This window comes from Callionymus lyra, chromosome 5 (genome assembly GCF_982586985.1).
Source record: "Callionymus lyra chromosome 5, fCalLyr1.hap1.1, whole genome shotgun sequence".
Lineage (NCBI taxonomy): Eukaryota > Metazoa > Chordata > Actinopteri > Syngnathiformes > Callionymidae > Callionymus > Callionymus lyra.
In genome coordinates, this window is record NC_141822.1 from 645,254 (window position 1) to 671,449 (window position 26,196).

Consider the following 26,196-nt stretch of genomic DNA (forward strand, 5'->3'; position numbering starts at 1 on the left):
ATACGTGATAAATCCTACACACCTGAGCACACATACCTGGATATACGTGATAAATCCTACACACCTGAGCACACATACCTGGATATACATGATAAGTCCTACACACCTGAGCACACATACCTGGATATACGTGATAAATCCTACACACCTGAGCACACATACCTGGATATACGTGATAAATCCTACACACCTGAGCACACACACCTGGATATACGTGATAAATCCTACACACCTGAGCACACATACCTGGATATACGTGATAAATCCTACACACCTGAGCACACATACCTGGATATACGTGATAAATCCTACACACCTGAGCACACATACCTGGATATACATGATAAATCCTACACACCTGAGCACACATACCTGGATATACGTGATAAATCCTACACACCTGAGCACACATACCTGGATATACATGATAAATCCTACACACCTGAGCACACATACCTGGATATACGTGATAAATCCTACACACCTGAGCACACATACCTGGATATACGTGATAAATCCTACACACCTGAGCACACACACCTGGATATACGTGATAAATCCTACACACCTGAGCACACATACCTGGATATACGTGATAAATCCTACACACCTGAGCACACATACCTGGATATACGTGATAAATCCTACACACCTGAGCACACATACCTGGATATACATGATAAATCCTACACACCTGAGCACACATACCTGGATATACGTGATAAATCCTACACACCTGAGCACACATACCTGGATATACATGATAAATCCTACACACCTGAGCACACATACCTGGATATACGTGATAAATCCTACACACCTGAGCACACATACCTGGATATACATGATAGATCCTACACACCTGAGCACACATACCTGGATATACGTGATAAATCCTACACACCTGAGCACACATACCTGGATATACATGATAAATCCTACACACCTGAGCACACATACCTGGATATACGTGATAAATCCTACACACCTGAGCACACATACCTGGATATACGTGATAAATCCTACACACCTGAGCACACATACCTGGATATACGTGATAAATCCTACACACCTGAGCACACATACCTGGATATACGTGATAAATCCTACACACCTGAGCACACATACCTGGATATACGTGATAAATCCTACACACCTGAGCACACATACCTGGATATACGTGATAAATCCTACACACCTGAGCACACATACCTGGATATACGTGATAGATCCTACACACCTGAGCACACATACCTGGATATACGTGATAAATCCTACACACCTGAGCACACATACCTGGATATACATGATAAATCCTACACACCTGAGCACACATACCTGGATATACATGATAGATCGTACACACCTGAGCACACATACCTGGATATACGTGATAAATCCTACACACCTGAGCACACATACCTGGATATACGTGATAAATCCTACACACCTGAGCACACATACCTGGATATACATGATAAGTCCTACACACCTGAGCACACATACCTGGATATACGTGATAAATCCTACACACCTGAGCACACATACCTGGATATACGTGATAAATCCTACACACCTGAGCACACACACCTGGATATACGTGATAAATCCTACACACCTGAGCACACATACCTGGATATACGTGATAAATCCTACACACCTGAGCACACATACCTGGATATACGTGATAAATCCTACACACCTGAGCACACATACCTGGATATACATGATAAATCCTACACACCTGAGCACACATACCTGGATATACGTGATAAATCCTACACACCTGAGCACACATACCTGGATATACATGATAAATCCTACACACCTGAGCACACATACCTGGATATACGTGATAAATCCTACACACCTGAGCACACATACCTGGATATACGTGATAAATCCTACACACCTGAGCACACACACCTGGATATACGTGATAAATCCTACACACCTGAGCACACATACCTGGATATACGTGATAAATCCTACACACCTGAGCACACATACCTGGATATACGTGATAAATCCTACACACCTGAGCACACATACCTGGATATACGTGATAAATCCTACACACCTGAGCACACATACCTGGATATACGTGATAAATCCTACACACCTGAGCACACATACCTGGATATACGTGATAAATCCTACACACCTGAGCACACATACCTGGATATACGTGATAAATCCTACACACCTGAGCACACATACCTGGATATACGTGATAAATCCTACACACCTGAGCACACATACCTGGATATACATGATAAATCCTACACACCTGAGCACACATACCTGGATATACGTGATAAATCCTACACACCTGAGCACACATACCTGGATATACGTGATAAATCCTACACACCAGTTCAAACACAAAACAGAGAAAGTAGATAGAATCGTGAGAGGAGCAGAAACATGTTTGCACTGAAAGATGTTTCTCTGGAACTATTGAAGACAAGGCTGGAGCCACAGGAGGAACCTGGAGTTCTTGAAGAACCAAATGAGTTTCTTCAGTGGAGGTGAAGCTTTGTTGCAGAGACGTCGCTGGTCTCCTCTTAAGTAAGAAGAGCAGATGAAAGACATTTGTGAAAGAAACTAAACTAAAAGCAACATCAAAAATCATCTTTCATCGTTTCATTCAGTACAAAAGAAATAAAAACAACAAAAAAGGATAATTGGTGAGAAATGTTGAGGAGAAAAACACAGCAGATGCTTCTACAGAATAGAAAACACTTTTGACAAATGAAAAACACAACTAGCCTGAAATGAAGAAACATTAATATCAAGGCTGAGATTTGAACACAGAAAAACATCAATGAGTCATTTTAGGAAGAACATTTGGATTGAAGAGATATGTTCGTGAGAACTGTTACAATGAGGTCCTGCACTATCTTAGGAGGATTCAAGAGATCCTAGAAACGTTTATTAATATATAAACTAGGAAAGTAAAAGTGAAATGTCACTCTGTACCAGCAGGTGGTGCTGCTGCACCTTTAACTGCTATAGAAGAAGATTCCAGAAGTACTTTCACTTTCTCTGTGGCTGCAGTGACATCCGTTCGTGTTTTGAGAACAACATTCATCCTCCATCTGTTGGTTTCCATCCTTTTGAGTGGCAGTAGAAGTAAGTAGAAGTATTGTGTACTGTATCCAGAGTATGTATCTGATGATATCTTAGTATTATTCTTGTTTTCTTGTCTTGTTTGAACATATTTCACTTTCACACTTCCTTGCATTAAGTCCTGTTCAGTTCAACACTGTTCTGTTCAAAACGAGTCACATGTTGGACAGATATTCGCTCCAGACTAGTCTTTGTCCGAGTCTTACGTCATATGTCGCTGATCTTCTCTGCGCGGGTTGGTTCGTGACATAGTTTCCGGTTTCAAAGTAAAACCGTTTTATTTTGAAAACGAGTAACCGGAACGGGAGCTGTGTGATGAACACTAACTTGTGTCGCTCACTGCTACGCAGTTCGTAATATGATCGCATCAGATACACGTTTGAAGAAGAATCTCGGTGTATTTTTTAGTGTATTAACAACAAAAACTAACAAATAAAACTTCGGTGATCGACGAACTCACAACAAAAGCGACAACACAACAACATTAATCCACAGAAGTGAACATCCTGGTTCTTGGACAAAATGAAAGTCAAAGTGAACATCATGTTCCGAGTGTCATAACTCATGATATTTACGGTGTATTTCTGTTATTATTCTGTTCTCCGTGTTCAGTGCGGCGAGGATCCGCACCTCTATAAGTGAACTACAGCAGGTGAGACTTCATAAGCTTCTCAGAGACGAGGATCAAACGATAACAGTTCGAGGACGGAGATTGTAAATAAATCAGACGCAAACGTGTCTTTCTCTTTACTGTGAGGAAGTGTATCAACACATTTGTATTTGTGTCTGATGTTCTCATCTGTGGAGACTTCGTCAGCATTGACATGTGATCATCATCGCAAGCAGAAGTGTTGCAGACTTCTATACAGTGGTAAATACTAGATACTTCCATGCGTTACATTTGAAAAAGATGTATTCATTTGGATACTTTTCACTGAGAACCATGTATTGAACATATAATACTGTGCAGTCTTAAATGTCACCTTAATCAGGAAAAAAGCGTCACCTTTAAAAATGTTTGCCTCAATTAAACCATTTGAAATGAGAGTTTCTGTGTAAAGCATGAGCTATTGTACACCAGGATAGTAACATTATATTTGATGGACATGCATACGTTGATTTACAGACTCAACTAATGTGTCTCTGTTACAATGTTTGTGGTCAAAAACTGCACCTTCTGCCTCTGAATGACTCGCATGTCAAATACATACTTTCCATCTTGCAAACCAGGGGAGGAGGAACAACAGAGAACGTTAGGAAAACTACAAGTTAAAGGTATTGTTTATCTCAGTTTCAAAGTATGTCAATTGTGCGTTTTCCCTCTAAAATGAAACAGAGTTGTTTTCACCTATGATGGAGGATGAAGAAGAAATGGACATTTGTGATTATAACACTGACATTCCAAAGGAAACGCAGGAAGAAAACTTTTCGGTTTAATGTTGTTAAATGTATATTCTTTCATTTAACAATACATGTTCTCTTCCTGTTTTCAAGGTAGAACCGCGTCTGTTTCAGAAGTTATTGAAAACCTAACTCTCCAGATGCACCGTCAACATGTCAGCAGAACACAAACGAACAAATAAAACCGTGAAGAACGAATAAATATTACAAAGATCTAGAATAAAATATAACTGCACATAGAAAACTAAAAGAAACAAAACAATGAACAGCAGATGAACAAATAAATATTATAAAGAAATGAAAAAAGGAATCTTCACGCAAACAAACATAAAATAACAGATAAATGAATACATCTCATAAAGATAAATATACTGTATCTGCACACGTCACATAAAACAGTGAACAACATATAAAGGAATAAATATTGTAAAGATAAAGAAAAATACATAATAAAATTGATGATTGTTATTTAATAAAGTTGTGAACTAAAAAGTACGTTTTTTTTTTAATCATAGTTAAGAAATGGTATTGAAGTATCAAATAATGTACTAGTATTTGTATCCACTACATGACAATGTGGTTTCAAACCACAGGGAGAGAAAAATGTAGCAGTTTCTGTGTATTTTGGACAATATGTTTGACAGCCTCAACAACTGGCTCCTAAGATGGTTGCGCTACATGGTCGTGTTGAAGTTACAACACACTCCGTGGAACTCGGCTTTTCTCGTGACTTTGTCGCAGATCTCGTCTTTGAATCGAGACTTGATGTTTTCCTCAGTGCGTAGGAACGATCCGACTTGAAGTACAGCTGAGAACTTCTAATCCAAAGTAACATGAATTTTACTTTAATATGAAACCGACCCCAGCATAGGTGCTTGATGATCCTCAAGTCCAATGACTAGTGAGTCCAAGACCTAATTGCAGAAAACATTTTCTTGACGTTATTGAGGAAATATTGGAAACATTACTAATATTAATGAATACAAGTTATTCATCTTGCTGTAATATAAGTCAGTCATCTTTATGTAGCATGTGTCCCCCTAAGATTTAAAGTTGATCTGACATCAATGGGTCACAATTCTAGGAAGCAATTGAAAAATAATATTACAAAAATGACATTGAATTTGTTGACGGTCCCTAACTGACACGTACTGAAGTAGAAGTACTTCAAGTGAGAGACTCCGATCTGGTGCATTGAAAATATGTCCAATATCCACCATTTGACTAACTTTACTCTGGTGCCTGTTCTTGAAGGATGTGGTTCAGAGGAGAGTTTAGTTTGCTGTGAACCTCATATAAGAGTCACATTGAGTGTAACAGCAGAAGTGTGTTTTATCTTTTTTAATGACGTCGACTATTTCACTTTTGTTCTTGAAATAATTATACTGGGTTTATATCAATGTCTGCTATGGTATTTTGTTATAATTCAAGGTCAATAAAGTACATTTATTTTACAAAGACAGTGATACGGTTAAATTAAAAATACATTAATATCGGGGTGGATTAGATTATTAATCTCCCTCATGTCGAAGCTCTCGTAACCACTCTTTCCTCTACTTGAACATTTTCACTTTGTCTTGACCCTCGTGGTCAATGTTTTGTTTTTATACTGAAACCGTGTGAATCAACAACAACAAACAATGTTGCACTGTTGGTCTCTGACAGGACACACCCCTCACTCACCTTTCATCGATCAGTGTTTCCCTGAGTCTGGATCAGAAGGAGCTCAGCTCACCTGGAAGTTTCACCTGCAAACATGGACACAAGTCTTCAGAGCAGAGAGCTGCTCACAGGTCAGTGGCTTCTGCCCAGCAAGAGTGAATGTGTGAATCAAGGGTATGGTCGTGAGGTGAATGAATGAATCGAGAGTATGGTCGTGAGGTGAATGAATGAATCGAGAGTATGGTCGTGAGGTGAATGAATGAATCGAGAGTGTGGTCGTGAGGTGAATGAATGAATCAAGAGTGTGGTCGTGAGGTGAATGAATGAATCAAGAGTGTGGTCGTGAGGTGAATGAATGAATCAAGAGTGTGGTCGTGAGGTGAATGAATGAATCAAGAGTGTGGTCGTGAGGTAAATGAATGAATCAAGAGTCTGGTCGTGAGGTGAATGAATGAATCAAGAGTGTGGTCGTGAGGTGAATGAATGAATCAAGAGTGTGGTCGTGAGGTAAATAAATGAATCAAAAGTCTGGTCGTGAGGTGAATGAATGAATCAAGAGTGTGGTCGTGAGGTGAATGAATGAATCAAGAGTGTGGTCGTGAGGTGAATGAATGAATCAAGAGTGTGGTCGTGAGGTGAATGAATGAATCAAGAGTGTGGTCGTGAGGTGAATGAATGAATCAAGAGTGTGGTCGTGAGGTGAATGAATGAATCAAGAGTGTGGTCGTGAGGTGAATGAATGAATCAAGAGTGTGGTCGTAAGGTGAATGAATGAATCAAGAGTGTGGTCGTGAGGTGAATGAATGAATCAAGAGTGTGGTCGTGAGGTGAATGAATGAATCAAGAGTGTGGTCGTGAGGTGAATGAATGAATCAAGAGTGTGGTCGTGAGGTGAATGAATGAATCAAGAGTGTGGTCGTGAGGTGAATGAATGAATCAAGAGTGTGGTCGTGAGGTGAATGAATGAATCTTCATCGTGATAATGTGTTGATTGAATGAATCAAGAGTGTGGTCGTGAGGTGAATAAATGAATCAAGAGTGTGGTCGTGAGGTGAATGAATGAATCAAGAGTGTGGTCGTGAGGTGAATGAATGAATCTTCATCGTGATAATGTGTTGATTGAATGAATGAAAACATGCAAAAAAGAGATGAAACAAATTGAAGTGGAACAAAGTCAAAGAGATGTTGTGACACAAACATTCAGATCCATGATGCTGTTGTGTTTGTGTGCAGGTGTGGACACAGAGGAGGAAGATCCTGCCTCTAAAGAACTTCTGGGTGAAGACCATGACAGTCAGACCAGAGCTCAGAGGTGAGAAGATCACTTCTCCTGTCAGACCTTCAAATACTGGAATCATTTTCTCACTGAAACTTGTGTGTGTTCAGATCAAAGCTACGTACATCTGCTGGACCTGGACCTGGACCTGGATCTGGATCTGGATCTGGACCTGGACCTGGACCTGGACCTGGACCTGGACCTGGATCTGGACCTGGACCTGGACCTGCTCCCAGCTGTGTGTCTCTGAAGAGTGACAGGTCTATGGGAAGATTGATGGGGTTCAAAGGTGAACAGAAGCATCAGAGGTGAGAGACAACAGGAGCAACATGAGAACATCTAGTAGTTATTTAAATATGCAGAGAAAACTATACAGTATATCTTTACACATGAGAGGAAGAAGAAAAGAGACAGAGAGGGAGAGAATTAAAGCAGTGTTTGCAGTATTGCACTTAAAGCTATATCTTACATTCACCACAGAATATTGCATGTGATCAAGGTGAGGAAGTGTCTCGTTGTCTGGCTGTTCTCTGGAGAAAACTGTTAAAGAAGTTTTTCACGCCTGTATCTGGGGATCCTCTGCCATTCTTCCTTGCAGAACCTTTTCTAGTTCTGTCAGGTTGTTTGGTGAACGTTGATGACAGACATTTCAAGAACGGTCACAGAGTTGTTCCGAAGCCACTCCTCTGTTATTTTGGTTGTGCTCGGGGTCATTGTCTTGATGGAAGGTGAACCTCGGCCCAGTCTGAGGTCCTGAGCACTCAAGGGTTTCTTCCAGGATATCTCTGTACTTGCATTCATCTTTCCTTCAAACCCTGCAGCTGAAAAACACCCTCATAGCCTGAAGCTGCGTCCACTGTGCTTGACTGTTGGATAGTACTGGACACTTGATGAGCAGTGCCTGGTTTTCTCCACACATTCCTCTGAGAATTGAGGCCAAAGAGTTCCATCTTGGTCTCCTCAGACCAGAGAATCTTATTCTACACTGAGGAGAGGCTTCCGTTGGAGAACTGCAGTGATCGTTGACTTTCAGGAACTTTCCCATGTTGTCACTGCATCTCTGGAGCCACAGTGATCTTTGGGTTCTTCTTCACCTCCCTCTCCAAGGCTCTTCTCCCACCATTGCTCAGTTTGGCTGGACGGCCAGGTCTAGGAAGAGTTCTGCTCGTCCCAAACTTCTCCAAACCATTTAAGGATTATGGAGGCCACTGTGCTCTGAGGAACCTTGAGTGCTGCAGAAATTCTTCTGTAACCTTGGCCTGATCTTTGCCACAATTCTGTCTCTGAGCTCTTCAGGCAGTTCCTCCGACGTCCTGATTCTTATTTGCTCTGACATGCATTGTGAGCTGTGAGGTCTTATGTAGACAGGAGTGTGTTTCCTAATCCAGTCAGTTGAACGAAACACAGCTGGACTCAATGAAGGTGTAGAACATCTCAAGGAGGATCAGAAGAAATGGACGACACGTCAGTTAAATATGAGTCACAGCAAAGGGTCTGAATACTTATGACCATGTGATGATTTCAGTTTTCATTATTTAGTACATTTGTAAAAACTTCTACATTTCAGTTGTTTTCTGTCAAGATGCGGAACTAAGTGAACATTAATGAGGAAGAAAAATGAACTTAAATGATTTTATTGAACGGCTGCAATGAAACAAAGAGTGAAAAATCCAAAGGGGCCTGATTAGTTTCTGTACCCACCGTATGTAGTTACGTGTATTTGAAGTACTGGTACAGATCTCATGCTACGAGTGTCTGGACAACAAAACATCTGTGACTCACACCTGCAGATTCAAGAGTTCCTGTTTAGTAACTTCTACTCGTAAACTTATGTAAAAATATAGTCAAGCTTTCTTTTTCGTCTTTTAGGTACAAGTCTTCAATCACTCATGTGTACCTTCTTGATTACAAGTATGAATATGTAGTCGAGTCAATGCAACTTAATAGTACGAGTACTCATGTCATGTAACGGGTACGATGGACTAAAGCACTCGTTCATGACTTCATACATATTTGACTTGACTTACGCACATATTTAGTAGAAGATCTACAAACGTCTGAGTACATGAGGCACCAGGTTCTTTAGGAAACAACGATCTCACCACACCTGTCGGAATCTCCCATCGGAACATTTGTAAACTTGCCAATTTTCCCGCCTTTCGAGACAAACGTGCACAAACAGAATATACACAGACATCATGTTAAGAGCATCAGAAATGCACATTGTTGCCATTGATATGTATATTCCTGTGACATCGCAAAGAACCAAAGTTACACTGCATGGAGTCGCCCTCCCTGTTGGAAGCTGAATCTGATCAGTGGAGGTCGTAACTCTTTCAAGTACTGGAGTCATTTTCTCTCTGCAACTTGTGTGTGTTCAGGTCAAAGCTACGTACATCTGCTGGACCTGGACCTGGACCTGGACCTGGACCTGGACCTGGACCTGGACCTGGACCTGGACCTGGACCTGGACCTGGACCTGGACCTGGACCTGGACCTGGACCTGGACCTGGATCTGGACCTGGACCTGGACCTGGACCTGGACCTGGACCTGGACCTGCTCCCAGCTGTGTGTCTCTGAAGAGTGACAGGTCTATGGGAAGATTGATTGAGTTCAAAGGTGAACAGACGCATCAGAGGTGAGAGACAACAGGAGCAACAAGAGAACATCTAGTAGTTATTTAAATATGCAGAGAAAACTATACAGTATATCTTTACACATGAGAGGAAGAAGAAAAGAGACAGAGAGGGAGAGAATTAAAGCAGTGTTTGCAGTATTGCACTTAAAGCTATATCTTACATTCACCACAGAATATTGCTACAGGTGCTGTTGGACTCATGAAGAAATCCACAACTTGATGTCAAATCCAGTGAATTAATTTCACTGGATCATCGGTTGTTGAAGAAGTTCGTATCATGTGACGACCAACAGTCTCTTCAGTTGTTGAGTCAAGAAGAAGAGTCTAAATAGTGCAACTACTTTCTTCTCCTCCACCTGAAGTATGTGAAACTTGACACACAACAAACGTGAGGAAATATTCATCAAAAGTCAAGTTTGATTTGAGTGTTTTTCTTGTGATGCAACCTTCACGTGGATCATATGAGCGCCTCAGATGAAGGTCACTGATAAGAGAAAATACTTTGATTTCAGAGTCACTGATTCAATGATTGAGGGAATGTTTGAGTCGTCAAAGATTCATTCTTTCACTCACAGCTGTGTTTCTATCAGCAGTTAGTGACTCTTGGTGACTTCAACTGAAGATGTTCATGAGTCAATGCAGCTCAAAACTCTTTTATTGAGCTTCACGAACTGCTCGTCAAAAGTGCTGCAGACAGTCGTGGAGGAAAGTCGACTCACAAGAGAAGAAGCAACAAACTGCAGCCATGAGAATGAAATCACGACTGAAGTGTGAGACAAACTTGGTTTTCCATGGATGTGGAAGATCTTCGGTGGTTTGCACATGGAAGAGTCAGAGTCTTGCTCAGATCATTGGTGTCCTTGTAGAAGTAGACAGAACTTATTGACGGCCTGATGTTCTTCACAGAGAGGATCAGCAGGTCTCGGATGTTCTCAGTCTCCAGTGTGTCCAGCAGCATCAGACAGATGTGGACTCCACACTTCAGGTACGTTCTTCAGCCTCACCTGCTGACTACAACAGCTGCTAACTCACCAGTCAGCTGCTTCTGCTGCTTCATGAAGCTCTGATCCTGGACAACTCCACCTGTCAGCTTCATACATGAAGTAGAAGGTCTGGTGTGGCTGAGACTCTTGTTTGGTTTTAGAGAGAAGATGAGATTTGAATGTGACTCAGACTCTCTGGTCCTACTCTTGAAGAAAGTATTGCTCAACAGGTCTGGTTAGACTTGGACTGAGACATACCTCTGGTGACCTCTGTGGGTCACAAGATCAAGTCACATGTTTGTGTTTCAGCTGCTGGAGGACAAGGTCATGACCCTGGTGAAGGAGGAACTGGAGAGAGTGAAGAAGTTTCTCAGACCAGGTGAGCAGAAACACCTGGATGATGAGGAAGAGGAGGAGTTGAAGTGTGAAGAGGAGCAGATGAGGAGCAGCAGAGAAGATTTCCTGATGTTCATCATGAACCTCCTGAGGAGCATGAAGCAGGAGGAGCTTGCTGGTCTTCTGTGGGGAAGTAAGAGGATTTGAACCTTCGACCTTTTGAAAATGAAGTCTTGAATCTATTGGAACATTTGAGATTGAAATTCCTGCAGCTGATGAGAAGATTGATCTTCAGCTTCTAAAATCTTGTGACTCATGGGACTTCTCTTCTTCAGGAAGTCGTGCAGAAAAGTGTCGACGACGGCTGAAGAGGAGCCTGAAGAAGAAGTTCCACAGTGTGTCTGAGGGGGTCGCTAAAGCAGGAAACTCTGCTCCTCTGAATCAGATCTTCACGGAGCTCTACATCACTGAGGGGGGCACAGACCAGGTCAACCAGGAGCACGAGGTCCGACAGATCGAAGCAGCCACCAGGAACCCGACCAGACCAGAAACCACCATCAGACAAGAAGACCTCTTTAAAGCCTCACCTGAAGGAGACCCACCAATCAGGAGCCTGCTGACGAAGGGCGTGGCTGGCATTGGGAAGACCCTCCTGACACAGAAGGTCACTCTGGACTGGGCTGAAGGCAAAGCCCACCAGAACTTCCACCTCATGTTTCCTTTCACCTTCAGAGAGCTGAACCTGCTGAAAGAGAAGAAGTTGAGTTTGATGGAACTTGTTCATCTTTTCTTTCCTGAAACCAAAGATCTCAGCAGCTTTGAAGAAGTCCAGGTTCTGTTCATCCTTGACGGTCTGGACGAGTGTCGACTCCCTCTGGACTTCCTCAACAGTCGGGTCCTGATAGAAGCTACAGAGTCCACCTCAGTAGACGTCCTCCTGACAAACCTTATCAAAGGGAATCTTCTTCCCTCAGCTCGTCTCTGGATCACCACACGACCTGCAGCAGCCAATCAGATCCCTCCTGAGTGTGTGGACATGGTGACAGAGGTCAGAGGGTTCACTGACCTCCAGAAGGAGGAGTACTTCAGGAAGAGGTCCAGTGATGAGGAGCAGACCAGCACCATCATCTCTCACATCAAGACCTCACGAAGCCTCCACATCATGTGTCACATCCCGATCTTCTGCTGGATCACTGCCACAGTTCTGGAGGACATGTTGAAGAGAGGAGAGACAGGACAGCTGCCCAACACCCTGACTGAGATGTTCATCTACTTCCTGGTGGTTCTGTCCAAAGTCAAGAAGATGAAGTACCATGGAGCAGCTTGGACAGACACAGTTTGGGATCCTGAGAGCAGCAAGATGATGGAGTCTCTGGGAAAACTGGCTTTTGAGCACCTGAAGAAAGGAAACTTGATCTTCTATGAATCAGACCTGACAGAGAGTGACATCGACATCACAGCTGCTTCACTTCACTCAGGAGTGTTCACTCAGATCTTCAGAGAGGAGAGAGGACTGTACCAGGACCAGATGTTCTGCTTCATCCACCTGAGTCTTCAGGAGTTTCTGTCTGCTCTTCATGTTCACCAGATGTTCTTCAACTCCGAAGTCAACCTGCAGTCAAGAATCGTTGACATAGAAAAGTTCTACCAGAAAGAAATCAATGAAGCTGTAGAAAGTCCAAATGGACATCTGGACTTGTTCCTGCGCTTCCTTCTGGGTCTTTCTCTGCAGACCAGCCAGAGTCTCCTCACAGGTTTGTTGACACAGACAGGAAGTAGTTCCTGGACCAATCAGGACACAGCAAAGCTCATCAAGAAGAAGATCAGTGAGAATGTGTCTCCAGAGAGAATCATCAACCTGTTCCACTGTCTGAATGAAGTGAAGGACACTTCTCTGGTGGAGGAGGTCCAACAGCAGCTGAGATCAGGACGTCTCTTCACAGATCAACTGTCTCCTGCTCAATGGTCCAGCCTGGCCTTCATCTTACTGTCCTCAGAGGAACATCTGAAAGTGTTTGACCTGAAGAAATACTCTACCTCAGAGGAGGTTCTTGAGAGGCTTCTGCCGGTGGTTCAAGCTTCAAATGAAGTTCTGTAAGTGGATCATTGAAACATCTCGATATGAACCATGAATGTTTGATTTCCTTCTTCATTCAGGCTGAGAAACTCCAACTTCCTTCTCTCTTCATGGTTTTTCTTTCACCTTGTTTTGTAAATCCATCATTTTTAAAGTCACTTTTGAAACAACATCAACTTTTCATTTGGATTTCATGAGCAAACACTTGAACATGTGTCGTGAACACAAACACACAAACACACAAACACACAAACACACAAACACAAACACACAAACACACAAACACACAAACAGTGAACGACTGTATGTTTCTCCCTCAGGCACAGACAGGGTTTATTTTAGGCTTAAAATCCAGCGTGAAAACTGAACATAAATGATGAAGAAAATGAAAAGTTAACACAGTGTTGATAGAAAATAACATTCAAACAAAACAACACCTCGTTTGCTGCAAAGAGAGAAAAGTCTTGTTTAATGTTTCTTCAAGTCCTTGAGTTTATGCAAATGAATGTCTCTTGAGCTTCTTCTTAGACTTTTGAACTCTTGTGAGATGAACAGACAGGAAGTGGACTTTCAAAATAAAACTAAAAACGTTTCACAAGAACATAAATAACATGAACTTAAATCCACTGAAAACTTCACAATAATACAAAGAATATTCAAAGTAGAAACAAGTTTCGACAACAGTTAGTCTGAAGCTAAAATGAAAAACACCTGATGATTCAATGAACTCATGACTTGTATGAAAACATTAGATTTTCACTGATTATTATCAAACATTGAACCATCAACATAGTCCTGTCAATCAAGTCTGAAGCCATGTTGGAGTCACTAGATGAACCATCTATAGGAGCTTCACTCAATAAAGACTCACAGCATGGATCAGTGACCAGAAGATGATTTGACTTTAGACTCACTCAAATAACTGAGTCGACGCTCGAGTCACAATGACTCGTCTGGGTCGACTCTTGAGTCACGAGTCACTTAACCAGGTGCAGTAGTGAGTCACTCTTCACGAGTCCCAGTGGACTGGAGTCACATCACGAGTCACGAGTCTGAGAGGTGCGACCAGAGTTGGACTCCAGTCCATCTCTGCCAAAAGTATTGTCTTCAAACATGGAAGATTGTTTCAAATATCAATGAAAGCTGACAGTAAATCCTGGTTTGACCCTCCTAGGCCTCCATAGTCAAACCTGCAACTACAGAGAAAACATTTGAAAGCTGGAGATTTAAAGGAACGACATGTTTGAACAATGATGGAGCAAAACTTTGAAGACTTTGATAAATATGAAAAAATATCATTAGAAAATAAGAAAATAAGAAACATCTTCACTTGAAACATGTTTATGAATCATGAATAAAAAGTGTCACCAGATGGAATCAAACTGATCCATATATTGATTGATGTCCAGAAACAACTTCAAAAATAGTCTCCAAACTTGACACATGTTTCAAAAGTTGAAACTAATTCAGTTCATGTGAAGCAAACATGGAGAAGAAATGAAGGTGAATGTGACGGAGGATGATTGACACTCCATCTGTGTCACAACATAGATCCACTGGATCCAAAGATGGAGAGAATTTACCTTGAATTTTCTGTAAACATTCAAATGAAGACAACAATGTTGAGAGAGTGCAGGAGTGTGAGTGACAAACACACACACATTGTTTGAGCTTGTATTACCTGCAACACCTTCACACTCACACCTGACACGGTTATGAATAATAACTTTGTAAACCTGTTCATATTGACTTTAAGGTTAAAAACACAAATTGAATCAGTGTCTTGATTACATTGAAGCTATTTTTACTCTGGAAAAGAATTAAACACAACAATTGAGAGAAAACACACAAAAACACATAAGTAAGTGAATAGAAAAAGAATCAATGATGTGTTATTATGATCAATATACATGTAACAACCTTTTATTTTCATTTGTCTTTGTTGTTTGTTTTGTGACTTATTTTTCCTTATGTTCTCTTGTGTTTGTTTCTCATATAAACAAAAATCAATCCTCTTGTTGACGACACTCGTCTCTTTCACAGGCTGAGAGACTGTCGACTGACAGAGAGAAGTTGTTCACTTCTGTCCTCAGTCCTCAGCTCTCCGTCCTCTAGTCTGACTCAACTGGACCTGAGTGACAACTATGACCTGCAGGATCCAGGAGTGGAGCTGCTGTCTGCTGGACTGAAGAGTCCACACTGTCACCTGGAGACTCTCAGGTCAGAACATCATGTCTTCAGCTTCAGAACATGTGAAAGTCAGAGGTGAGACTCCAGAGAGTCAAAGTTGAGTCTCCAGTGAGTTCTTCAATGAAGCAGATGATTCTAAGTGACCTCAGTCTTCAGCAGGTTCTACTTGAACTTGATTTGTTCTTCTGCTGGGTCGTGCTGTTCAGTATGTTGACACATATTTACTGATCTCAGATCCATTCAAACACATTTGAGAGACTCTTGTGATGTCATCACTCATTCTGTTGCTAGATTTCAATGCAGGTAATATTCATGGTGATGTGAGCATGTGTGATGAACACATCAGCAACTGTATGAAAAGTCAAACATGTTCTTCTTCATCACAATATTCAACAGTGTCGTCTCACATCCTGCTCATATCTTTCATTTCAACTCATCTCTGTGTCACCAACTCACTCCTTCTTTCTCTCTTCATGGTTTTTCTTTCACCTTGTTTTGTAAATCCATCATTTTTAAAGTCACTTTTGAAACAACATCAACTTTTCATTTGAATTTCATGAGCAAACACTTGAACATGTGTCGTGAACACAAACACACAAACACACAAACACACAAACACACAAACACACAAACACACAAACACACAAACACACAAACACACAAACAGTGAATGAATAACTGTGTATTATTATTTTATTTATGTATCCTTTATTCATCCAGGTGAGTCTCATTGACATTAACATCTCTTACAAGAGAGACCTGGACAGGATGGACAGCAAAACAGTTACACATAAAAACTATTTCATACAGTATTAAGTGCGTTGGTACAATATCAGAAAAGATAAAAGATTACTGACTAAAAACATTCACACTCGCCGATAGAGTCCGACGTCAAATTCCTGACAAGAGCCTTGAATTTGTCAAAAGTCTCAAACTTGTGCTGCTTCTTCAGCTTCTTCCACGATGACGGCGCAGAAAAGTTAAAAGCTGTTTTACCCAGTTCAGTACGAGCTGGAGGAACATTCATAACCTCGAATCTCCTTCTAGATACAAACATGCCGATGACTAAGTCGTGGCGAAGAGAGCGAAGGCCAGTGACCTCTTGAGTATAGTGTGCAGTGATGGTTTAAGGGTCTTCAGCTTGTCATGAACCTCAAGGCTCCATGTTACACAGTGTCCAACATCTTTAGACGGTGAGCTGATGAATTCATGTTCAACACATCTCCACAATCAAGACTCGTCGTCGAGCCTAACCTTAGCTTCAGTTTATTTACCAGGTTTTGTATGTGAATTTTAAAGCGATGTGGTCATCAATCATAAAACCCAAGTATTTGTAAAAATACTCCTCAATTGCATGACCTTGGGAAGTTAAAATATTGTGATTTATCTCAATCTTTTTGTAATTTGAAAATACCATAAGTTTGTTCTTATCAGCATGGAGAACAAGCTTCAGTTGACAAAGCTGAGCCTGCAGTTGATCAAAAGCACGTTGCATGAACTCAAAAGCCTTATTAAGTGAAGATGCACAACAATACGTTACGGTGTTTTCCGCATAGAAATGGAAAGATGCTTTCTGGACATTTTGTCCAAGGCTGTTCATGTACAGGGTAAATAACAGAGGTCATAAAACTGAACCCTATTTTTTCTCTGGAGAAGAATTAGACACAACAATTGAGAGAAAACACACAAAAACACTGAGATAAGTAAGTGAATAGAAAAATAATCAATCATGTGTTTATCACGATGGAACAGAGAAACCCAGGATACAGGTACTGGAAAACGGTGACGACAAGACAAGGACGTGACAGAGAGTGGAGGCTTAAGAACACAGGGGAGCAATCAGCAGCAGCTGGGGGCGGGACTAACAAGACACGGCTGGACCAATCACTACTCAGACAGGAGGAAGTAAGACTAGCACAGACACAGAAGGGAGTGGATTTCACAATAAAACCGGAAACACAAGGAGGAACATGTAGACTCATGACAGTGTTATTATGATCAATATACATGTAACAACCTTTTATTTTCATTTGTCATTGTTGTTTGTTTTGTGATTTATTTTTCCTTATGTTCTCTTGTGTTTGTTTCTCATATAAACACAAATCAATCCTCTTGTTGACGACACTCGTCTCTTTCACAGGCTGAGAGACTGTCGACTGTCAGAGAGAAGTTGTTCACTTCTGTCCTCAGTCCTCAGCTCTCCGTCCTCTAGTCTGACTCAACTGGACCTGAGTGAGAACCTTGACCTGCAGGATCCAGGAGTGGAGCTGCTGTCTGCTGGACTGAAGAGTCCACACTGTCACCTGGAGACTCTCAGGTCAGAACATCATGTCTTCAGCTTCAGAACATGTGAAAGTCAGAGGTGAGACGCCAGAGAGTCAAAGTTGAGTCTTCAGTGAGTTCTTCAATGAAGCAGATGATTCTAAGTGACCTCAGTCTTCAGCAGGTTCTACTTGAACTTGATTTGTTCTTCTGCTGGGTCGTGCTGTTCAGTATGTTGACACATATTTACTGATCTCAGATCCATTCAAACACATTTGAGAGACTCTTGTGATGTCATCACTCGTTCTGTTGCTAGATTTCAATGCAGGTAATGTTCATGGTGATGTGAGTATAACCTTTGGATCATCACACTTCTGATTCCACCAATGAAGCTGCTCGTGGATCACTTGTCTTTTAGTTGTAAGATTCTGCACATAAATCAAACACTGTTAGAGGATGGATCGCTCACACACTCGTTGCTCTCGCTCTACAAACACCACACAATAAGTTAAACGCTAAACAATTAAACAAACATATAGAATAAAACTGCTTCTAAACAAAGAATATAAAATATGACAATTGAAAGAAAAGGTGTTTCTAACATATTTTTCTACACTAATGCTCACAGAGCATCTCCTCCTCCTACCTCACTGTAGTCCTCGAGGCCACTAGAGCGGTGTGTATACAGGGCGGCCATCTTGGTACAGTGTCACTCGCTCCTACAGGGCAGTAGGTCTATAGAGGAATGATGTGTTTCCACTATCACTAATCGCTCATTTGTCAAGAGGGCAGAACCCGATCACCAACAGCAAAGACATGCCTCTAGCTCTGCGGTTCTAGTTTTTGGCCAATTTGAATAGCTTCGGATAACTCCTGCTTCAACCGAGACACAAAGTCATGATGGTCAACAACAGTGGAATCAGGGAGAGCATGCTGGAACACAACATCAACATGGTGTCCTGCCAAACATGAGGAGAAAAGGGTGCGAACCCAGTCGACGGATACCTGCTTAGCTTTTGAGAAATGATCAGTCACAACAAGTACGTCCACGCTTTGATTGACAGATTTCTCAGCAGAACAAAAATCAATGCAAACCAATTCCAAAGCTGCAGATGTTTGAATGCATTCAAGGGGGACACGAAATGCAGGTTCTGGAGTTTTAGCAACAACACAGTGAAAACAGCCCTTGACTGATGATTTGAATGATGTCACTCTCCAGTCCACTCCAGTGACATCATTGACCCTGATGACCTCTGAGTCATGTAAACCACGCAACACCTGACCTTTTAATGAATTTGGGACGATTAACTGGAATATTTTTTGTGTTTAGTTGCCCATGAAGTTTGACATAATGAAACGCCATGTTTAGAATGTTGTCCTGTTCTTGCAGTCTGGCTTTTTCACTCTTAGTTAATGAGTCAGACTGATGTCCACAAGATGAGGAAGAGGAGGTTCTGTGCCTTCTTTCTGGCTCATTCCACCGGACACTTGTGCTTCAAAAACGGCTGATAATTCTTCAGCTGTCATGGAATTTTGTTGGTCTAGTGCAGGGGTGGCCACACAACACAACTAACTAAACAAGAGTCACACAACACAAGTCACAGGACAAAAATCACGACAAGAGTCACACACCATGAGTCACAAAACACGACTCACACAACACAAGTCACACAACATGAGAGCCACATTTTACCTCAAAGAGCCACATCATGGGTCACATGAACATCATCCCTTCCTCACACACAGACCTCTGCTTAGACAGATTTGTTGTAAATGTCACACCAACATGATAATGACAGAATTTGACTACAGTCAGGGTCAGTCATTTTCAACAATGAACATTGTGTGCACTGTGTGTACTTTACTGTACTGTCTTACACACACACTCTCAGTTCAACCAAGTCCACAAACAAAATATAATAATTAAAATATATTTTCTCTCTTACTATGCATGTTGCTTATTAGGACTTATTAGGACTGCTTTGAACAAACCTCTTCAGATCTGGCTTGTATTATTGCGCGTTAGATGAAAATACCGTATTGAACTCAAGCGAAGCGAACGCGCACATTCAAAAAAACACAAACCCAAACTTCGATATGAGCGTAATAGTGATGGGATCGAAAGTTCTTTTGACTGAATCACTAGAATCAGTTCATTAAAAGGATTCGTTCAGTTCGTTCGTTCATTAAATCACTAACTCAGTGTTTATGGAGCCTTGACTGTCATTTCTTCTACTTCCTGGACGCAGCCAAACAATCCGTTACTAACTTAAATGATTGAGACCCGAGGTTAACATTCACTGCACTCGAGGGACAATGCAAAAAAAAAAGAAAGTAAAAGGACCAGTGCACAGACATTCGTGAGAAATGCAGCAAATAGAGAAGATCTTGAGGTGTGTTCACAGCCGAACATGAATCCCTGTTCACTGAACGAATCTGTGCCAACATAAAAACTAAATGTTCTGTAGCAAAGTCTTATCATAGAATCGCTCCCACCGGCACGGTCGCGGCGTTCAACTGAACTGAGGAAGGAATGAATCACTTCATGAAGTGATTCGGTTCAGAACGTTCACTCAAAAGATCGTTCGTTGGAACAAATCGTTCGTGAACGACACAACACTAGAGCGTTAGAGCCGCATGAAACCAGGCTAAGAGCCGCATGCGGCCCGGGAGCCATGGGTTGGCCAGGCCTGGTCTAGTGCTTCACCCTCATTCAAAGACTCAATGAGCCTTTGACAGTTCGTACTACACTTGAATGCACCATGTACTTTTTCATCTTCAAGGCCACACATCCAACATGAGACGTAGGTCTCTGTAACAGGTCTATGACCAATGCAAGACTGAACAAATGGTTCTCAAGGGCACCAGTGACCACATTCTTGTTGTCAGGTACATAGTTCGATCAAAACTATAAGCTGCCAACTTGGACACTGATCTTTGTTCACATGCGTCCAAGCAGGGCTTAGTCAAAATGTAGGTTAGGGGATTGTTATCTGTCCAAACTGTAAGATGTCTCACTTTTAGCCAGTGACTGAACTTATCACAAACCACCAGAAACTCTAGCCGATGAGCAGGTTAATTCAGCTGCGAACGTGAGAGGCTTTTACTGGCAAAAGCCACTGGTCGTGCTACAGTGCCCCCTGGTGGCAACTGTGAGAGGACAGCACCTAACCCGTCAGAAGAAGCTCTACAGCAGGAACAAGGGCTCTGTGAAGTCAGGGTGAGCCGGAGTGACACTGTGGACTGAGTCATGTTTAAGTGTTTGGATGCAGCCTTACACTCAGCAGAACAATCAACAGGGGTGAGTCTGATGAAACCTTTTCAATTTACGTTTGCGTTTTCTGCCTCTGCTGTTACAGGAGACAGGATCAGAAACAAGATCAAAAAGTGGTTTGGCTTCAGCTGAACATCCCTCTATGAAATGGTGATAATACAGGACCACTCCAAGAAATGATCTCATCTTCTTTGCAGGAGTGATTCCATCAGAGTCAAACAGATCAGGTTCTTCCACATCAACCACGGCCTGTATTTTATCAGCGTCCGTCTTTTACACCATTTGCACAAATAATGTGTCCTAAGAACCTTACAGATCTGCAAAGAAAGTTACATTTCCTAGGTGTAGCTTTAGGTTGTTAGCAGCAAGACGCGAGAAAACATCTCCAACCGTTCAATTGCAACCTCCTCTGATGGAGCAAAAACCAGCAGGTCGTCCAGATAACACAAACGACTGGTAAAGTTCTTATCACCAAATATGCACATCATCATCCGTATAAATGCTGCAGTCTGTTGGTAAGACCCTGAGCATTCTATTCTATTTGTGCAGACCAGACGGGAAGAAGAACGCTTTTCATTTCTTATCCTCTTCGTGGAGTCTGACATTATAAAACCCTGATGTGAGGTCCATACTGGAGAAAAATGTGTTACCAGGAAGCACAGCAAGGGCGTCTGTCTGGTGGGGCAGGGGGTCCGCATCCTTCACTGTTCTGGCATCAACCATCTGAAGTCATTGCAAATGCGTAGGTCACCATTAGGTTTAACATCAAGCACAAGAAGAAAACTCACTCTGAGATTCACGAATAATCCCCTGTTCCTCCATCTCCTTTAGATCCTCAGTTTCTCATATAGACTAGAGGGGTCACGGGGGTACGGCAGTCTGAGAGGCTTGTCGTCCAAACAGATTCTCTGGTTCTGCAGCATCTTTTCCAACAACCCCAGCAACCTCTCCATTGTAGAAGAGTCTGGATCAACTGGCTGCTGTCTCTCAGGTGGTTCACAGGCTGCTGTAGGTTAACTTCAACTCTATCCATGTTCACCTCTTCACTGTCTGGCTGGTGTCTTCAAACTAGTCTACGAAATCATCCAACTCCTCCTGCACTTCACGGCTGACCATTCATCCAAAGTATGGACCGGAATGTGAGCCAGATCTGGGTGATCAAACATCTGTCTTGTTCCCACAAGCAACCTGTGGCGACTGCAGCAGCTTTCTTGAGGCGGAGCCAGAAGTCCTTCAGGTCTTCATCTGGGAGAGTTGAACGAAAGTCTGCCAAAGGCACCGATGAATAGCGTTCAGAAGAAAGTTTCCTCAAGAGACCAGACACAGCGTGAGGACGGCGAGCAACATCTATCTCTCCATTTCTATCCCAAACTTCACTCTTTAGCTCGAGCCCTTAAATGTGTGAGGATTTCTTGCACCTGACTCTCCAGTTGAACATCACGTCTCTTGAAATAATCTTCCATCAACTCGAGCCATTCTTCCAACTCAACTTTGTCTGAACATCCCCACGGAAAACAAGAGGAGCCTTGAGTTCTCTTGGTGTTTCGTGTCTAACATGAGAGAATCTAGAAATGTCCGTTAGGAAGTGACTTGAACCATCATGGGCTCCTGAGCTGTTGTGTGGAGCTGATGGAGGAGCTGATGGAGGAGCTGATGGAGGGGCTGATGGAGGAGCTGATGGAGGAGCTGATGGAGGAGCTGATGGAGGAGCTGATGGAGGGGCTGATGGAGGAGCTGATGGAGGAGCTGATGGAGGAGCTGATGGAGGGGCTGATGGAGGAGCTGATGGAGGAGCTGATGGAGGAGCTGATGGAGGGGCTGATGGAGGGGCTGATGGAGGGGCTGATGGAGGAGCTGATGGAGGGGCTGATGGAGGGGCTGATGGAGGGGCTGATGGAGGAGCTGATGGAGGAGCTGATGGAGGAGCTGATGGAGGGGCTGATGGAGGGGCTGATGGAGGAGCTGATGGAGGGGCTGATGGAGGAGCTGATGGAGGAGCTGATGGAGGAGCTGATGGAGGGGCTGATGGAGGGGCTGATGGAGGGGCTGATGGAGGGGCTGATGGAGGGGCTGATGGAGGGGCTGATGGAGGAGCTGATGGAGGAGCTGATGGAGGAGCTGATGGAGGAGCTGATGGAGGAGCTGATGGAGGGGCTGATGGAGGAGCTGATGGAGGAGCTGATGGAGGAGCTGATGGAGGGGCTGATGGAGGAGCTGATGGAGGGGCTGATGGAGGGGCTGATGGAGGGGCTGATGGAGGAGCTGATGGAGGAGCTGATGGAGGAGCTGATGGAGGAGCTGATGGAGGAGCTGATGGAGGAGCTGATGGAGGGGCTGATGGAGGAGCTGATGGAGGAGCTGATGGAGGAGCTGATGGAGGGGCTGATGGAGGAGCTGATGGAGGGGCTGATGGAGGGGCTGATGGAGGGGCTGATGGAGGAGCTGATGGAGGAGCTGATGGAGGAGCTGATGGAGGAGCTGATGGAGGGGCTGATGGAGGGGCTGATGGAGGAGCTGATGGAGGGGCTGATGGAGGAGCTGATGGAGGAGCTGATGGAGGGGCTGATGGAGGAGCTGATGGAGGAGCTGATGGAGGGGCTGATGGAGGGGCTGATGGAGGAGCTGATGGAGGGGCTGATGGAGGGGCTGATGGAGGGGCTGATGGAGGAGCTGATGGAGGGGCTGATGGAGGAGCTGATGGAGGGGCTGATGGAGGAGCTGATGGAGGAGCTGATGGAGGGGCTGATGGAGGGGCTGATGGAGGAGCTGATGGAGGGGCTGATGGAGGAGCTGATGGAGGAGCTGATGGAGGGGCTGATGGAGGAGCTGATGGAGGAGCTGATGGAGGGGCTGATGGAGGGGCTGATGGAGGAGCTGATGGAGGGGCTGATGGAGGGGCTGTCATCCTTGGATGGGAGACCATAGTCTCAGCTCACTGTCCTCCAGATGTTGAACTACATCAGTCATGTTGGCACTGAAGGTTGATAGGCGTCCATGTATAGTGGAAGTAGTCGATTCCTTGAGTGACAAACACACACACATTGTTTGAGCTTGTATTTCCTGCAACACCTTCACACTCACACCTGACACGGTTATGAATAATAACTTTGTAAACCTGTTCATATTGACTTTAAGGTTAAAAACACAAATTGAATCAGTGTCTTGATTACATTGAAGCTGTTTTTACTCTGGAAAAGAATTAAACACAACAATTGAGAGAAAACACACAAAAACACATAAGTAAGTGAATAGAAAAAGAATCAATGATGTGTTATTATGATCAATATACATGTAACAACCTTTTATTTTCATTTGTCTTTGTTGTTTGTTTTGTGACTTATTTTTCCTTATGTTCTCTTGTGTTTGTTTCTCATATAAACACAAATCAATCCTCTTGTTGACGACACTCGTCTCTTTCACAGGCTGATCTGCTGTGGACTGTCAGAGAGAAGTTGTTCACTTCTGTCCTCAGTCCTCAGCTCTCCGTCCTCTAGTCTGACTCAACTGGACCTGAGTCTCAACGAAGACCTGCAGGATCCAGGAGTGGAGCTGCTGTCTGCTGGACTGAAGAGTCCACACTGTCACCTGGAGACTCTCAGGTCAGAACATCATGTCTTCAGCTTCAGAACATGTGAAAGTCAGAGGTGAGACTCCAGAGAGTCAAAGTTGAGTCTTCAGTGAGTTCTTCAATGAAGCAGATGATTCTAAGTGACCTCAGTCTTCAGCAGGTTCTACTTGAACTTGATTTGTTCTTCTGCTGGGTCGTGCTGTTCAGTATGTTGACACATATTTACTGATCTCAGATCCATTCAAAGACATTTGATTCTTAGACTTTTGAACTCTTGTGAGATAAACAGACAGGAAGTGAACTTTCAAAATAAAACTAAAAACGTTTCACAAGAACATAAATAACATGAACTTAAATCCACTGAAAACTTCACAATAATACAAAGAATATTCAAAGTAGAAACAAGTTTCGACAACAGTTAGTCTGAAGCTAAAATGAAAAACACCTGATGATTCAATGAACTCATGACTTGTATGAAAACATTAGATTTTCACTGATTATTATCAAACATTGAACCATCAACATAGTCCTGTCAATCAAGTCTGAAGCCATGTTGGAGTCACTAGATGAACCATCTATAGGAGCTTCACTCAATAAAGACTCACAGCATGGATCAGTGACCAGAAGATGATTTGACTTTAGACTCACTCAAATAACTGAGTCGACGCTCGAGTCACAATGACTCGTCTGGGTCGACTCTTGAGTCACGAGTCACTTAACCAGGTGCAGTAGTGAGTCACTCTTCACGAGTCCCAGTGGACTGGAGTCACAAATCACGAGTCACGAGTCTGAGAGGTGCGACCAGAGTTGGACTCCAGTCCATCTCTGCCAAAAGTATTGTCTTCAAACATGGAAGATTGTTTCAAATATCAATGAAAGCTGACAGTAAATCCTGGTTTGACCCTCCTAGGCCTCCATAGTCAAACCTGCAACTACAGAGAAAACATTTGAAAGCTGGAGATTTAAAGGAACGACATGTTTGAACAATGATGGAGCAAAACTTTGAAGACTTTGATAAATATGAAAAAATATCATTAGAAAATAAGAAAATAAGAAACATCTTCACTTGAAACATGTTTATGAATCATGAATAAAAAGTGTCACCAGATGGAATCAAACTGATCCATATATTGATTGATGTCCAGAAACAACTTCAAAAATAGTCTCCAAACTTGACACATGTTTCAAAAGTTGAAACTAATTCAGTTCATGTGAAGCAAACATGGAGAAGAAATGAAGGTGAACGTGACGGAGGATGATTGACACTCCATCTGTGTCACAACATAGATCCACTGGATCCAAAGATGGAGAGAATTCACCTTGAATTTTCTGTAAACATTCAAATGAAGACAACAATGTTGAGAGAGTGCAGGAGTGTGAGTGACAAACACACACA

At 42.7% G+C, this 26,196-nt stretch overlaps 1 protein-coding gene across 10 annotated transcripts in view; it reads left to right on the forward strand.

Annotated features, from left to right (window-relative positions):
* The first annotated feature begins 3,026 nt into the window (after positions 1-3,026).
* Positions 3,027-26,196, forward strand: part of LOC148078961 (NACHT, LRR and PYD domains-containing protein 3-like) — a 30,785-nt gene continuing 7,615 nt past the window's right edge. Inside the window, exons 1-13 of one of the 10 annotated variants that reach the window (XM_087790395.1) lie at positions 3,449-3,666; positions 3,745-3,784; positions 4,363-4,407; positions 6,199-6,326; positions 7,429-7,507; positions 7,582-7,779; positions 9,853-10,110; positions 11,017-11,095; positions 11,403-11,622; positions 11,765-13,523; positions 15,550-15,726; positions 17,837-18,013; positions 24,655-24,831. In XM_087790395.1, the coding sequence (XP_087646521.1) occupies positions 6,290-6,326; positions 7,429-7,507; positions 7,582-7,779; positions 9,853-10,110; positions 11,017-11,095; positions 11,403-11,622; positions 11,765-13,523; positions 15,550-15,726; positions 17,837-18,013; positions 24,655-24,831 (3,161 nt within the window). In that variant the 5' untranslated portion in view covers positions 3,449-3,666; positions 3,745-3,784; positions 4,363-4,407; positions 6,199-6,289. The other 9 variants (XM_087790394.1, XM_087790393.1, XM_087790396.1 and 6 more) reach the window with 9 other exon arrangements.